We start from the raw sequence: 16541 nt of genomic DNA, 5'->3' as shown, positions 1-16541 counted from the left end.
GATAAAAATTAATAATAAAATAATAAATAATAATGAAGTATTCTGAGAGTACCTCAATATCCAAACTCGCGACAGTTCTAAGAATCTTGCCTGTTAAGAGAATTTTTATCAAAACTTGAGAGGCTTAATTGAGAGAAAGACTGACAGATAAAGTGGCTTCAACAATATTTATTATTTCTAACTTAAAAGTTTTAAAATTCGAACAAGAATTTAAAAATATATTAACACATTGATTCCATTCAACAAAAATACATTATTTTCTGGTTTTTTATTTATTTTGTTTTTAGAAAGTATATGCTTGATATGTCAAAGGTTTGAGTACATATGTTCTCACAAAATAAATTTTTGAACTTATACATCTCTCTACTTTATGCAATCCACTTTGTATATACTAACCCTATGAGTCATCTTGACAAAATTTATTTACAAAGTACTGTGATGAACTTATATGTATGCACATTATAATTAAGTTTTATATTTATTATTGAGATGCTTATCCTACCAAATACAAATAGTTGATCTATATAGAAAAAGTCAGTGTTAGATCACTGCGAAAAAGACAAATACCATACACAGATCTATCCCTTAAGTCCTTATAGAAATAATCATGACTCAAATCATTGTGAAAAAAGATGAGTAACAAAAATGGACATAAAAAAAAAAAAGGTTGTGCAAACTATTGTTTGGAGGAGATACTCATGTATCTAGGCTCTAGCATAAAGTTTTACTTTTGAGGTGAGTGACAGTCTCTTGGGAGCATATATAAGAAGAAAATACTTATGAATAATATTATAAAAAATATATTGAAAAAAAAAAGAAATAAAGAGTTACTTTTCTATATAAGTTTGCTTACTCATACACTCACATGAACTTTAACATTGATGATCTTATGAGATGTGAACATTCATGGTGATTATTGCAAATAAGAGGGCGTACTCTATTGATTTTTATTTTTATTTTTTGTGAGCGACACTATGTTTTGAACTAAGATGCATGTAGGTATGTTACTTGCCCCATTACTTATATATATAAAAATAAAATTTTTTGTTAATTTTTTTTATTATTTATTTATTTTGGTTTATATAAAATATATTGAAGTATTGGTTAGTGTTGGGAGCTCTTTTTATATTTGCTGCATAAGTCCTAATGGTAGGTCTCTGTTTCGCTTCTAAGTCACAGGGGGACTATCAAGTAACCCATGCATGGCAATAGCCACGTAAGTGTTTTAGCCCTACACGAGTACATGCCTAGAACTTATCTCCGATATTATTTCCTTTTCACTTGCAAGAACTCACCCAGATACATGGCACTCTCCATTTTCAAGGCCTAGTCATATGCCACTTCACACTTATCAGTTTCGTGTTTCTTGTGATTAAAACACAAAACAAAGACTTCTAATCTACATTTCTTCATCACAGTAAGGTTTCTATTTCAATCAAATCCCTCTCCTTCTCAAAGTCTAGGGTTCGGCGCATATTTATGGAGATTGAGTTGTTGATTTTAGTTATGTGAAGCTGAATCTTGGATTTTGGTTGGGTTGAGTAGACATTTACACATATGATTACATGGATCTATATTTTGCATGTATTGATGATGATTTTTGGTGGGTTATGGGATAATTCATGTCGGTTTTAAACTAATGTCCACCGAGTGTTTATTTTTATGTCTTAACCAAACTACTTCATTCATTTTGTCATGATTTTACTTACATTTATGCTTATACATCAGGTGCATTTAATCCATGAAAAGTTGAGACATGGAGTTGTTTATCATGTCTTTCGTAGTGTCTTCATCTCGGCTCACATAAGTTGTGTGTAGTGAAGTTCTGTTCGATCGGGGTGGCATGCTCCAAGCAGTGGTGCAAACAATCAGTGGAACAAATGTAGAGAATGATGGTGGCATTCAGCGTTGCCTTCTAGCCTCACAATAGAGAGTAATCTTCAACATGAGAGAGAGAGAAAGATAATTTAACCCTAAAATGAAACGACATGTTTTGGAGAATTATAAACTCCCCAAAGCAACATCGTTACATTTTAAAAAATATTTTTTAAATATGTGTAATATATATATATATATATATATATATATATATATATAACCCTCGTGAGATCGTCCAAGCGGATGGGTCGGGTGCTGGTACCCGGTCCCCACCCCTACATGGAATAGAGAAACATTGGGATGTTTTGAAATTATTTTGGTCTCATCCCATCTCATTTTCTTCTCAAATATCATTTAAATACAAACACTTCTAAACTAATCATTATAACTTTTTTAAATTAATCATTACATTTTTTTCAAACTTTTAAACAAAAAAAAAAGATTCAACTTTTTCAAATATTAGAATAAAAATTATATTATAACAATATTTTAGTTTTATAATATTTTTTTATTGAATTTTTTCTCTCTTCTTTCCTAAAAGTCCATAAAATATTAGGTGCAGTTGAGATAGTGAGATGAGATGAAATAGTTTTAGATGAAAGTTGAAAGTTTAATAAAATATTGTTAGAATATTATTTTTTAATATTATTATTATTTTGAAATTTGAAAAAATTGAATTGTTTATTAAATTTTATGTGAAAATTTAAGAAAATTATAATGATGAGATGAGATAAAACACTTTTATTATCCAAACTCAAACTATCTCACTAATATTCACAGATCATCTTACTACTACTATGTCATCTTACTCTCGCGGTTTGAATTGAGTTTTTTTTTTTTTTTTTGGGTGTTTTCTATAAGTTTCATCTTCATTTTAATAATCTTCTTAATATCTTATGATGTAGTTCAAACAATTGTTAAGCAAGTGAAATTTAAATAGTTTTTTTATCACATACGTCATATTATAAGATGATGAAATAATGGTAATTAAGAGGATAATGTGTAGTATTATTTATTACTTTTAACTGCATAGCTCTTCTATTGGTCAAGCCGCAATATCATATGCAACGGGCTTGACAACCGTCCTGAAATTTAGCTTACCATAAAAAAATAAAAAAAAAGGTACAAAAAAGGGAATAAATATACCAAATCCGATTGAAGCTACACCTCAACATTTACACGAATTACGAGCTACGATTTTAAGGCGGGTGCGGCTGCTATGCCGCCCCATGTTACAGCTGGGCATATTGTTCAGTGTAATTTTTTTTTATATATTTTTTTAATATATTTAAATATTTTTTTAAAAAAAATATCAATATATTTAAAATTATTTTTTTAATTATTAAATAAAAAAAGATATTTTTTTTACCAAACGGTTAAATGGAACGGTTACAATAGGTGAGTAAAGTAATGTTTCTCTTTTAGTATCCATTTGGATGCGCAGATAAGATTCGAATAATCTCATTTCAAGACTCGATTGTGCTATTTATTTTATCTAAATATCCAAACGTATATAAGACAATGCTACATCCTTCGTTGGGGCTCTGCTTGGGTGTAGCATTATTTTACATATATTTTTTTTTGAAGTTATTTTTTATATAGATTTTTTAATATTTTTTAATATTTTAAAAAAATAAAATAAATTTAAAATATCATTAAAAAAATACTTTCTTAATTAGAAAGTAAAAAAAAATTATTAAAAAATACTTTCTAAGTAAAATAAAAAATTACTTCTTGATTAAGAAAATACTTTTTAATAATAATATTATTTTTTTTTAAATATTTAAAATTATTAAAAAATAATAAAAAAATTTAAAAAAGCACGTAGAAGTATATTGCTATAACCCAACGGAGCCTCCAGCATTTTCCAACGTATATATTATGTTTTAACTATTCTATACACTGTACATTGATATAACAATTGATTTCCAGCCCATCTGACACGAGACTGTTCTCCTACACCTCACATCCCAATAGTCACGACAACGCATGCACCTAACAATTGAAGGTGACTATAAGTTTGAGATTTTATTATAAAATTCGATACTAAAAATTGGAAAAAAAATAACTACCATATTTTTAATATATATAATTATATATTAAAATTTTTTATTTTATTGTAATATATAATCAGAAAAGCATTTCGTTTAACAAAGAAATGCTTTCATTTTTAAGAATATTGAAATAATCATGACCAACTACAAAAAAATATATTTTGGAAAAGTCAAAATATTTATGAGTTTTTAAATTAATAATAGATATTACTTATTTGTAATATATTTATAATATTTTCCATCTAATAATTAAATACTTCTCAATAATTAGTAGGACCACCACTTTATCAAATTTCAAAAAGTTAAACTCATATTATCTTGTCTCACTATCAAAATATACATTTTTCTTATAAACCAGCACATCTCAACTCACTATCTAAACACATATATTTTTACAAAATATATTATCTTATCTTAACTTAAAAATCTCAGTACTATTTAAAATATGTTATCTCATCTCATTTGAACTATGTAATTAAACGAGGCCTAAGTCACAACATGTTTAGAAAAGCATAAACAAACATAATTTTTTTAAATGATATTTACAGTCATAGAATGCGCATGCGTCACACACTCATTTTTAAGAAAATGAGTAAATATGAAATCGACATAAAAAAATTAATTTTTTAATAATAGACCCTACTCTTTTTTAAAAGAAATGCGCTATACTTGCGCAACACATTCTTATTTTTTTTTTGGGTAAAAGCTAAAATCAATGTCATAAAAGAGAAATGATTTAGACAAATCTCAAATAGATAAATCTCATATAAGCCCTTATAAAAATGTAAATTCTACCTTAAAAAAATATTAAAAAAATTATTTTTTATGAATAAGATCCATTTTTTTTACGAAGAACTTATATAAAATTTATACTTAACGTTACTCCAAATAAAAATTCCCTCGAACCAAACAGTCCATAAAACATGCAAAAGAGAGTGCCAAAAGTGGCTCGATCCTAACCACAACTTTTACTTGGAAGGCGATGTTTCTCTCGATTACTCCAACATTATTGAATTGAATAGATATATGTATGGAAGGCATCAAATAGAAGCAAGATAATATTATTCCTTAATTTTTATTTCTTATTTCTTTATAATATTTGGTGCTATATTAAGATATAATGAATAAATCACAATTAAAATAATGAGGAATAACAATTAATATTTTACCTTTTTAATCTGAATCGATTCATTTATGGCCGGTGCAAAACTACCATCCGTTACAACTTATAGAGAGAGAGAGAGAGGCGAACAGTGGGTAAAGACCTACGGTTGAGCCAATGTGACTCATACTGTCGCGTTTCTCGGTGACTGACTTCTCTCATCCGTTCGTCTCTACGTCGACTCCTCCTTTCCCACGTGTTTGCATACCCTATTGGCCCGTTATTTTGAGCTTCGGTAACTGTACGTCATACTATACTGAGTTCACTGAAGTGGATGCATCCTATAAAGATGATCTGCTGCTTACACTGATCCTTCTAGGGCATTCCACACTCCTCTTCGCTCTCTGTAAGCTCTCTCTCTCTCTCTCTCTCTCTCTCACTCTAGAGTTTCTGAATCTGAATTTGAGGCTGGGATGTAGTACTAGGTACGGCATTTGCTTGATCATATATCTTTTAGCTGTCTTGCAACTTTGTTTGTGGTTTGTATGAAAAAGTTAGTTATTTTGGGGTAGGATTATGGTGGAATTCTGAACCGGTATTGTTGATTACGTAGTTCAAATTTCATAGGATTTAATTCATTGTATATCACCAAAGGATAACAATTTTGAACTGAACTAGGATAATTAAGTTAGGATTTTAAGAACTCTGCTGCAGAGTCACTGAGGATCCTAATTCATATTCAACTATTATTCGAGGTGATTTCTCAGTAATTTAGTCATTTTTCCGGTCTTTGTCCATGTAAAGTGTACTGGAGAAGAACGAGCAAAATCTTTGTTACGTGGCTCATCTTTTAGCTTTCTTGTGCTTGGGTTTATAATTATACTAGAATATATATATATATATATATATATATATATATATATATATATCCTAATTCATATTCAACTATTATTCGAGGTGATTTCTCAGTAATTTAGTCATTTTTCCTGTCTTTGTCCATGTAAAGTGTACTGGAGAAGAACGAGCAAAATCTTTGTTACGTGGCTCATCTTTTAGCTTTCTTGTGCTTGGGTTTATAATTATACTAGAATATATATATATATATATATATATATATATATATATATATCATTTGAAAGCCTGGGCGACTGAATACTTCTCTTGGATTCATTTCTTGATTAATTAAAACAGAGAATATCACATTGATTCGGTTTTGTAATGGCTGAGGCTGCACCTGTTGCTGCTCCCAACGCTGAGCTGTTGGAATGGCCTAAGAAGGATAAGCGCCGGTTACTCCATGCAGTGTATCGTGTGGGTGATCTTGACCGTACCATCAAGTATGCATCTCAAGACATTGCTATCCCAGCTTTTGATGAGTTTTATGCTTGGATTTTATTAATTTCCTCTACATGCTTTTTTGTGGTGGTCAGGTTTTATACTGAATGTTTTGGAATGAAGCTGCTCAGGAAAAGAGACATTCCCGAAGAGAAATACTCTAATGCTTTTCTTGGGTTTGGCCCAGAAGTGTCTAATTTTGTTGTGGAATTGACATACAGTGAGTTCATTAGACTTGTAATCTTGATCTCTATCTTCTTATGATACACTGAGTGGTAGTTCCCCTCATGATTGGCTGTTTGATTCGGTCTGTTGATGCACTCTGTTTAAGCATTATCACTTGATGATGAACTACAAGAAGGTACTAGCATTGCCATGTTTTTGTGGTTTCTTGTTTAAAATGCTTTAAGGTTTGGTTATCCATTTATTGAGATTTTTTTTTGCTGGTATTCGAATCCATATTGGCATGTTGCTCTACTTCTAGGATGTGATTTGTACCTATAGTAAAGAGCGTACTATATTAGACATTTGGGCATGTTCCCCCTTTCTTATCTCTTTACTTGTATTCATGGATGGATATCATTATTCATTACCAAGGGGAAAAGTAGCTCAGGAAAATAGCAGCAATTTGTGAAAATGGAAAAGGGTATAGAGAGCATTTAGTGAAAAAGAGTCGAGACTGATTGGTAATGACAAAGTGGGTGAAGTTTTTACCAAGTGCATGATTATGCCTTTTAGTTTCTTCTAACTATATGATCTCTAAGAAATTACTTTCATATTGACTTTTACAGATTATGGCGTGTCTTCATATGATATTGGAACTGGTTTTGGTCACTTTGCTATTGCAACTCAAGATGTAAGTGTCATTCTACATTCCGGAGTGACTGTTGATTTTATTTCCATTTTGGTGGTGAGACTGAATGATCAATGATGCATGGCTTGGACTTTTAGGTTTACAAATTGGTTGAAGACATCCGGGCCAAGGGTGGGATTATCACGAGAGAGCCTGGTCCTGTTAAAGGTGGGCAAAGTGTCATCGCCTTTGTAAAGGATCCCGATGGATATGTTTTTGAACTTATCCAAAGAGGTCCAACTCCTGAGCCACTCTGCCAAGTGATGCTTCGAGTTGGTGATTTGGATCGCGCTATCAAGTTTTATGAAAAGGTAAATCAGTGAAAATATTTTTTTGTAACTTAGCCATATGCCCCATTCCATTCTAAATGAACACATTGCTGGTATATGTTTTAAGTGCTCATGTCGTATCTTTGAAAGTTTGATATATATAAAAAAAAATTCAAGGAATTATTCTCTTATATCTTTCTTAGTATGTTCAATGTAATAGGTATTGGAATACTATGCAAGTTAGTAATAAATTTTGAATAAAGAGACAGAAGACCATACGCCTCAGCCTACAAGATGAAGCCTCAGACCTTTGTTGACCTTGTTCATTTGTATGAAAATTCAACTAGAAGTGACTGAAGACAATTGCTCTCAGCCTAGGGGATGAGTCCTTGGAACCTTTGTGTAGCCTGTAGCCTTCACGTTAAATCCTGCTGTGATCAATATGCTAATATATACATCAAATCCATCCAATATGATGTTCCTGATCTTAGAGGGTTCCCTTCAATGCAGGCCTTGGGAATGAGGCTGTTGAAGAAGGTTGATAGACCTGAATACAAGGTATGTTTTCTCACATGATTTCACACAAAAATCATAGCAGATGCACACTAATCATCTTTAAGCCACAAAAGGGACTCATAGAATTCCTTTTAATATTTGTTGTATGTATGTGACAGTACACCATTGCCATGTTGGGGTATGCAGAAGAACATGAGACAACTGTTCTGGAGCTGACTTACAATTATGGTGTGACTGAATATACCAAGGGAAATGCATATGCTCAGGTCAATTTATTAGAGATCTGTTTTTCCATATTGGACTAGTTTTCTTCATTATGGAAACTTTGGCCACCTTTTTTTTTTTAAATGCCTGTGGTTTCCATTTCAGATTGCTATCAGCACTGATGATGTATACAAAAGTGCTGAGGTTGTCAGCCTGGTCATACAAGAGCTTGGAGGAAAGATTACTCGACCAGCAGGGCCAATTCCTGGAATCAACACCAAGATTACCTCTTTCCTAGATCCAGATGGTTGGAAAACTGTAAGTTTTGTATAGAACTAATAATTTGATATCTTTTAAGCTTATTTGATTTTTGAAGTAGTGATTGATGTCTGAAGGATTGGAATAGTTTCATGGGTTCTGAGAAGTAACATTTCGTCGCTCTTAAAATAATGCAAGAGACCACTATGGAATAGTTTGAAGTGATTTTTGTATTGTCTATTGGACATATAATTATTACAAATAGCAGGAAAAAGCTGGGTTGAGTAATTGGATTTGTATAGCTATAATTTGATCAAAAGTGAAATGGACATTTAATCCAAGTGTAATTTGGAATGAAATTGCCGAATCTATTCCGATTGTATGAATTTGAAGCTGAATTCTTTGTTATACAGACAACAAAAGACTCTAGGCTTTTAATGAAGTCTTCGTACATGGTTAGCGAGATTAAACATCCATAAATGAAAATGCAACTTTCTTCATATCAAGTTCAAGAAATAACATCTCATAAGTTGGACTGAAGGGATATTTTAGTTTGCTTCTATGGGCTGAATTAACCTACTTTTTAAATAAGCGCAAGATGAAAGGTAGTTTAGTAGTTCGAAATTTTGTAGTAGTAAAAGCTTATATAGAGTTATTTTAAGAACTCGAGTGTTTTTGGTTCGAATTCACACAACCCCATTTAACCTCTTTTTTTCTTTTTCCTTTTTAGATTAACACTCAATCATGAATTCTGTTGATCACATTTATTTCATCTATTATTCAATTTACAATATTTCATTCATTGTCAACGACATGTTACTGATATTTTTGCTTTGTATTTTAGGTCCTTGTTGACAATGAAGATTTCCTGAAGGAGCTGGAGTGAAATATAACTGCATAATGGAGAAGATTACGGTGTGATTAAAAACTTACGGCGCATCAACTATCCTACTATCCTTGAATAACTCTAGCAAATGGCTGTCTGTGTAAGCAGTAGTTGTGTTGTGATGTTGTTCTGTGTGACTTGAATGACACTTATGTTGTTTTATATATGTATTGGATGTAATGTGATTTGAGTTTTACGTATGGGAATAGAAAAAGAGAAAAATATCGCCGTTCATCTTAAAATTTTGAGATATTTTAGTGGGGCATTAAGCACTTTATTTGAGCATTTTTGTGCCACTAAAAACGTGAACGCTGCTGATAAGTTATTTCGTTCCTTATTAAATTAGAGGACTTTGTCACAAAGCAGTAAACCGTTCGTTGTTGATAAGAACCAAAATTACAGGTATCTATCTTTCTATACTCGACAAAAAGCTGAGCCTGAGGAGCTAACTCCTAAACAGAACCAACAAACGAAACAACAAAAACGGAAAACGTCTGTACCATAGGGCCCAGGGTTGTCCCTTTTTTGGGTTATATAAAAAAAATAAAATAAAAAATCATGATATCTTAAACCTCACCCCAGTAGGAGATGAAAAGAATCATGAAAGAAAAATAGGGCGAGACCATTGGAGAGAATTTCTTCCTTCCTATTCAGAAAGAAGCCAAGTTGAACCTCTTCTAGCATTGGCTTCTGTAGGATCAATTCTATACACAAGAATAAGGTCCAACTTCTTTTCTGGCTTGCAGAATTGGCCATCCAACTGAAACTGACTCCACAGAGCTTCTTCTATAGAACCTTATCCATCGGATAGCTACCAAGAACACGTAGAAATCTTGCAAATTCCTGCTAAAAATAACTTATATATCATCATTGGCCCCTTTTTTTTTTTAGGGGGAGGGGGATTTTCAACAACAAAAATGCTTGATTTTCTCCTACATCATGAAATATTAACTAACCTGCAGATGTCCTAAAGCATATTGGGCACGAGGCTCTGCCATTGAAGCTTCAAAGTCAATGAAGAACAGGTAGTCAAAATACCTGCCACCAGAAACCATTGACCACTATGTCATCAGAACACAACTACTGTTCCAAAATTGTATGGCCATTTTTAAACATACTAAGTAAATTAACTGTGTCAATAAATTCATGAAGTAGCATATTCGAGTCCTATTGTTTCTTCTCTAATTTCTTTCTATAAATTATTTCTGTGGATATCTAATTTTCATAATAATTACTCAAAAAATAAAAAAAGAAGACTATCCATAACAGTTAACACCAGTTAATACTACAAAACAATAAACTCTTGGATAGCTAAAATATCAAATTCCACCGTTGTAAATCACAACTCAAAAGATATAGCACTCACTTGGTGCTCCCTTCATTAGAATAATCAACAACCCTTAAAGGATGCTGTTTCTGTGGGCGACTCTCAATCTGAAATATTTTTAAAAAAGCAGGTGTAATGAACCAAAGACTATAGATACATTTATAAAAGTAACAGAACTCAATTGCTACTTGAGATTACCTTAGACAAATTAATGCTCCTCATAGCAAAGACCGATAAAGCTTTGAAAAGTTCACCAGGACCTTCTTCTAGAGTAAAAACAATGCTTGTCTAGGGAAAAGATTAAAAAATATTCATCATCACATTAACAGCAAGGAAAAATATGCAGAATTTTTTTTTTTTTTTATCGGTACACATACACAGAAAAAAACTAAACCTTATAGGGCCTATCAGTTCCAGGAATTACAGGTTCTCTTCCAAGTATCAGGAAACGGGTAATATTATTGTCATCATCCTGGCAGTACATGAAGGACAATTTAGTTAAGTTGCAATTTTTATCATTCATGACATATACATTATTAATAATTAACAAAAGAAAGGACAGATCAGATAAAAGCCTTAAACATGAGCATTAAAGACAAAATATTTGTTTCCATTACTGCGACCTAGATAGGTCTTATCTCTTTTATACCATCTTGTGTACTTGAGCTATGCCTATCATCAATAATAAAATCAGTTACTTATAAAAAAGACAATATTTGTTGCTACTACATGTAAACAAACTTTCCATGTACAAACTATAAAGTAGTTGCATGTGTCACACGTGAAGGCATTTCCAATATTAAAATTAGCCTGGCAAAGATTCCATGTCTATGAGGGGCACGACGGAAGGGTTGAGCATGCTATCCCTGACATTGGCATATTTACAAAACGGGTAAGATTTTGGTAACACTATACCGTTGGCCCTGAAATATATGCTAGGTTCAAATTGATGCTGTGGTAAACATTGAAATGAGCCACATTTATCAATTTCTGTAACATCATGATCCTCAACTTCTTACAGTTACGAATTTCGAGGAAGAGATTGGAGCTTTCTGAAACAGGGAGACCAAATTGATATTTCCATTATACATTGTGACGGAAAATAGAGTTCAACTCTAATATTTTTCATTAAGGACAAATATAGACAGGAAATTATGCATCCACCACCAACCCTAGTATCAAAATCATTTGTTATATAGTAGTATCGAAATCATTACCAATCCAACAAAGGGGAACAAATTGAGTCTAAATATTTATTTGGGCACTTTTACTTTTAATGTGCTGGGGTAACAATCCTCTTTTTTTTTTTTTATCGGTAAGAATAGGCAAGAGCCCAAGTACACGGGGCACATACACCAGGGGTAGGAACACTCTTGAAAGAAGAATTCAAAATTTTACGTGTGCTAGCAATATGTACTCAATGTAAATCTGGCAAGCAAGAAAGAAGTTTAGACAGACATGATAGAAAGGTTAAAATGGTCATTGAATTTCTTCAGAGACACTAGACAAACTTTCAGGTACCCCAACCACATAGGTGAAAGGGACATATATTTTCTCAAGAAGCAGAACCTGGGCTATGCACTGACTCCATCATATCCATATTCAGCCACTGCCCACTACGTCGGCAGTTGGTTTCTTATATCTATAGCTCTTTTTTCATATATATATACACCAATTTACTTATAAAAAAAAAAAACTATATATATATATATATATATATATACACCAATTAACCGACTAAAGGGCTCAGCTATTGAATTGACTCTCTCGGGTAATCAACCGACAAACCGATGAGAGAAACAAGGAACATCTCGATGCTATTCTAAAAGCCCTCGCAGCCATGAAGGAAGACTGAGTTTAGTTGTGAAGCACTGCTGACAATTATAACAAATAAAAAACAAATTGCTCTTCTTCAAGAACAGCTTCCACATTGACTTCCTCTTTGATTGAATTTCCAGTTCCACAACCATAATTTTATATTACATAAATCAAGAGAGAGAGAGAGAGAGAGAGAGGTTCATATATAATTATATATTACATAAATCATAATTGGTCGGATTGGGCTAACCATGACAGTACCCCTATCTGGTTACTGCACAGCCAAAGAGGGAAGGAGAAAAAACTGACCAAACATTATCGGCTCGTATAATCAATTAGCTTAGTTTGGGCTGACCCAATTTCACCCTAAGCAGAACATTTATTTTCAGTCTATGGTATTTGTATCCTTGGGAAAAGTAAGCAAAATCAGTAGTTACTCACAAGCCTATGGAGTAGATATTAACTGAAAATATATACTGGAACAGCCCTTTGAATTCACATTATATATACCCAAATCATATAAGACATAAAAGGAAGTCGAACCTGGATATTTTCAGCAAGAATCTCAAGCCCATAAATTTCTGCAGCTCTGGCACTAGCAATGGCTCCGGACTCTCTTAGGCCAGTTGATGACACCGTCTGTCCAACATGTTCTAACCAATGAATAAGTAAACAGTCTAGTAGTTCATAGTAAAAAACACGTTTAATTCACCAAAGTAGCATGTATGACCTGAGCAGCACCAGCAGTATCATGAGCACTAATGCTGAGAACACCTAATTCATTTAGTGCCATGTCACATTGAGCAAGAGCCTGTGAACAAGAATATTGTTAAGACAGCAACTTCAAGAACTATGGGACCCCGTGCCTTGCATCTAAAACGAGGGTTTATATGTAATACCTCTATACCAAAAATGTTTTAGGCCTGATTGGGATGTATCCTTAAGTGTTTTCTATCAGTTAAAGATTACCTGACTGGGGCACATCCTAAAGCTATTACCAGCACGTTAAGTGCCCATGTCATTTGTACAGAACAGGTCACACTCCACACCGAAGCTTTCCCCTTTTGTTATAAGACTAGAAAGAATGAAAAGGAAACGAGATGACTGACCATAGGATGGCTCAAAACATTTTTTATCTCCTCTTTTCTTACGCCAGGTAACCCTAAAAGGCAATGGTTAACTTGCATCTGCACCTCCCCGACTATGTGCAGCCTATGTCGAAGAAGCAAATCGTAATTACGGTGGATGCTCCCACCAACAGAATTCTCGATGGGAATAACTGCTTTATCCACTAACCACAATTCAACGGCCTGTAAAATTTAACATCAATAAACATATAAAAGGTAATAAACTCAATGCCAGTCAGGTACATGCATAACAATTATTTGAACCTTGAATGCTTCTTCAAACTGGTCACATGGAACAGGTTCACACTTGGGGTATGCTTTCAGTGCTGCAGCCTCGCTATATGCTCCTGGCAGCCCCTACATTGTACAATGCAACTGATACGAGAATAACAAGAATTCCATGGACAACTCGAAGAAGAATTTATCAGGTACTATACCTGATAGGCAACCCGTACTTTTGAACCATCACTTGGAGAAGAAGCAAGGTCATTCGCGGATAATGGTTCTGCATTTATTGTTCATATATTCAAGCCATAAAATTGCAAAAAAAAAAAAAAAAAAAAAAAAAAAAAAAAAAAAAAAAAAAAAAAAAAAGAAAAAAACAGCAATCAAATAAATTCTGGATAAAAGATCATCGTCATGTGTAGCAAACTGGGAGTGCATGTAGCATAGAAAAGCAATTAGATTTTGCCAAACACTTCAGTATATTATCTTTAAAAAAAAAATGTACACGTATATAGACAGGTGGGTGCGCACGTGCGTAGTAAACTTGCAATCATGAAAGAAATATTTATAAAAAGTAATAGACAACTTAGAAAGGACCCATTCCCAATAACTGAAACCATTTTAATTTTGGTGTTGCTGCAACTAAGGAATTTGCATACTGCTTCCGTTATAACAAACATTGCCCCCAACCTATGCCACCTAGTCCGGAAACATGCAAAACTCCATCATAATCAAGAATCTAGAAGTTGCTGGCCTGTTGCATGCATAAAAAGAGCACCTTCCAACTAGACAGACATTGATATGGCATCACGAATTCCAACATCCATGAGATGACTAAATACTTGCTGAAAATCATCAGGCTAAATACTCACAACCCCGATACATAGCAATTCAACTCAACCTTAAAAGAAACACCAAATTCCTTATAAAACTTCATACAACGTAATATCACCAGACCTATATCCACAGCAGAAACTAAAGGCACAAAAGAACTACAGTTCCATGCATCATATCAACCTACATTGCTCAATAACTTATTATGACCAAATAAAGAATTTTCAGGCAAAACGTGTTCTTCCAACTAGAAAGAACGAAGAAAGTAACAATTGATACAAAAATATCAAAAAGCCTGATTGGCGAACACGAAAACCACTCGATGTTTACATCCTAATGAAAATAAAACCATTCTGTTGATATCCTAATGAAAATAAAACACAACATCAAAACAAAAGAATTTTCAATATAAAAAAAAAAAAAAAAAAAGGTGAGATTATGAGTAAACTCACTAGGGAGAAGGTTCAAATCCTTGTGAAGACCCCTGGATTCATTGCCCCGAGTTTGCGCAATGGCCCCAGACGACTCAATCCCAGGCACACGCGGCTTCTCATCTTCCACAGGAGTGGTAGCTTGCCGAGTCAAAGCATCCAGACGACAACATTCCCGGCTAAACTTTTCCAAATCGAACTTAAAACTGATCGAAGCGGCCCCAGAATTCCTAGGACCCAAATCTGAGGTCCCGAGATCAGAACAAGGATTTCTGGCGCAAACCCAGGGAGCTGCACCTTTAAGAGCCATTCACGACAAAGCCAATCTAAGAACACAGAACACGAAGTATGGGATAAATGCAAAAAGTTGTAGTTGGTGAGGAGGAGTTTGTTGGGAAGATTTCGGTGAAACCCAGCACGGCATTGTCAAGGAGGTGTACAAGAATGGTAGGGGGAATTGTTTGGACCCCACAAAAACGTCGTTATATCGAGTCTGAACTACGCACTGTGCTCTGTTGAAAATGGAACTTTCGGGTGAAGAACATTCAGAGAGGAAGGCAGGCAACTGAGAAAAAAGAACGCAAATATTAAAAAAATGAGAGGGAGAGAGACTTTCTACTTTCTAGAGGGAGAAAGATGGGCAGAGAGGTAGGTGGGCGAGGGACGAGAGAATCGGTGACAGTCAAAACCTACTTCATTTCAACAAATATCATCTCATCTCATCATTATAACTTTTTTAAATTTTTTTATAAAATATAATAAATAATTCAATTTTTATTTTACTATTTATAAATCATTTCAACTCATCTCTAAATTCAAATCACTTCTAAAACTTCAAAAGTCAAAGCAAATGCATTTACCACTTCATAATAAAAAATTCTATTTTTATCATTTATTTCTATCGCTGTGAATTTTTTTTTTATTATTTTTTACTTAATGATTAAATAAGTATATTTTTTAATATTATAAAATTTTTTAAATATGTTACAAAAAAAAAACTCATCACAAAATCACTAGCAAAAATCTCAACAAAAACTCCCAATAGTAAGAGTAGCACCGCTCCGTCATAATTCAAATCTCCTTTCATTTCTTTTTCTCTTTTTTTTTTTAATCTTATTTCATTTTATTTTATTTCATCTCATTTCTTTTTTAAATATAATTCAAATACAAGTAATTTCAAACTAATCATTACAATTTTTCTAAATTTTTAAATAAAAAATAAAAAAAAAAATCAATTTTTTCATATTCTAAAATAAAAATTATATTATAATAATATTTGTACTTTATAATTTTTTTATTTAATTTTTTCTTTCTCCTTTCTCATAACTTAATAAATACTTAACTCAAACTATTTCACTATTATTTATAAATTATCTTAATACTATTTATAAAAATTTTATCTCATCTAATTTTCCAAACATCTT

The 16541-nt window shown here is 32.7% G+C and overlaps 2 protein-coding genes across 4 annotated transcripts; one reads left to right on the top strand and one right to left on the bottom strand.

The window, feature by feature from the left end:
• The first annotated feature begins 5220 nt into the window (after positions 1 to 5220).
• On the top strand, positions 5221 to 9551 carry LOC121268272 (lactoylglutathione lyase GLX1). 2 transcript variants are annotated; one of them, XM_041172460.1, is made up of 9 exons: positions 5221 to 5440; positions 6226 to 6371; positions 6465 to 6589; positions 7161 to 7225; positions 7321 to 7533; positions 8002 to 8049; positions 8166 to 8273; positions 8377 to 8529; positions 9314 to 9551. In XM_041172460.1, the coding sequence occupies exons 2-9, from the start codon at positions 6253 to 6255 to the stop codon at positions 9353 to 9355; spliced, it is 873 nt and encodes a 290-aa protein (XP_041028394.1). In that variant the 5' UTR covers positions 5221 to 5440; positions 6226 to 6252; the 3' UTR covers positions 9356 to 9551. The 2 variants fall into 2 exon arrangements, with proteins under 2 accessions (XP_041028394.1, XP_041028395.1); XM_041172461.1 differs by having other exon boundaries at positions 5413 to 5519.
• Positions 9552 to 9611: 60 nt separating this feature from the next.
• LOC121268256 (arogenate dehydratase/prephenate dehydratase 1, chloroplastic-like) lies at positions 9612 to 15786 on the bottom strand. 2 transcript variants are annotated; one of them, XM_041172437.1, is made up of 11 exons: positions 15139 to 15786; positions 14065 to 14132; positions 13892 to 13984; positions 13610 to 13810; positions 13231 to 13311; positions 13044 to 13139; positions 11077 to 11154; positions 10881 to 10970; positions 10722 to 10789; positions 10312 to 10393; positions 9612 to 10201 (listed from the first exon to the last, which is right to left on the bottom strand). In XM_041172437.1, the coding sequence occupies exons 1-11, from the start codon at positions 15425 to 15427 to the stop codon at positions 10142 to 10144; spliced, it is 1206 nt and encodes a 401-aa protein (XP_041028371.1). In that variant the 5' UTR covers positions 15428 to 15786; the 3' UTR covers positions 9612 to 10141. The 2 variants fall into 2 exon arrangements, with proteins under 2 accessions (XP_041028371.1, XP_041028372.1); XM_041172438.1 differs by having other exon boundaries at positions 9612 to 10198; positions 15139 to 15784.
• Between the last annotated feature and the right edge of the window lie 755 nt (positions 15787 to 16541).

The sequence above is a fragment of the Juglans microcarpa x Juglans regia genome, chromosome 5S, assembly GCF_004785595.1.
Source record: "Juglans microcarpa x Juglans regia isolate MS1-56 chromosome 5S, Jm3101_v1.0, whole genome shotgun sequence".
In the NCBI taxonomy this organism is placed as follows: Eukaryota; Viridiplantae; Streptophyta; class Magnoliopsida; order Fagales; family Juglandaceae; genus Juglans; species Juglans microcarpa x Juglans regia.
This window is presented reverse-complemented; position numbering and strand designations above follow the sequence as displayed.

Excerpts from the sequence above, each read along its gene's own strand:
- LOC121268272 (XM_041172460.1), top strand. The coding sequence starts at position 6,253 with ATGGCTGAGGCTGCACCTGTTGCTGCTCCCAACGCTGAGCTGTTGGAA. Across the intron at positions 8,274-8,376 it reads AGGGAAATGCATATGCTCAG|ATTGCTATCAGCACTGATGA; the intron begins GTCAATTTATTA and ends TTTCCATTTCAG. Across the intron at positions 8,530-9,313 it reads ATCCAGATGGTTGGAAAACT|GTCCTTGTTGACAATGAAGA; the intron begins GTAAGTTTTGTA and ends TTTGTATTTTAG.
- LOC121268256 (XM_041172437.1), bottom strand. The coding sequence starts at position 15,427 with ATGGCTCTTAAAGGTGCAGCTCCCTGGGTTTGCGCCAGAAATCCTTGT. Across the intron at positions 14,133-15,138 it reads GGATTTGAACCTTCTCCCTA|AACCATTATCCGCGAATGAC; the intron begins GTGAGTTTACTC and ends CAATAAATGCAG. Across the intron at positions 13,140-13,230 it reads ATACTGCTGGTGCTGCTCAG|ACGGTGTCATCAACTGGCCT; the intron begins GTCATACATGCT and ends CATGTTGGACAG.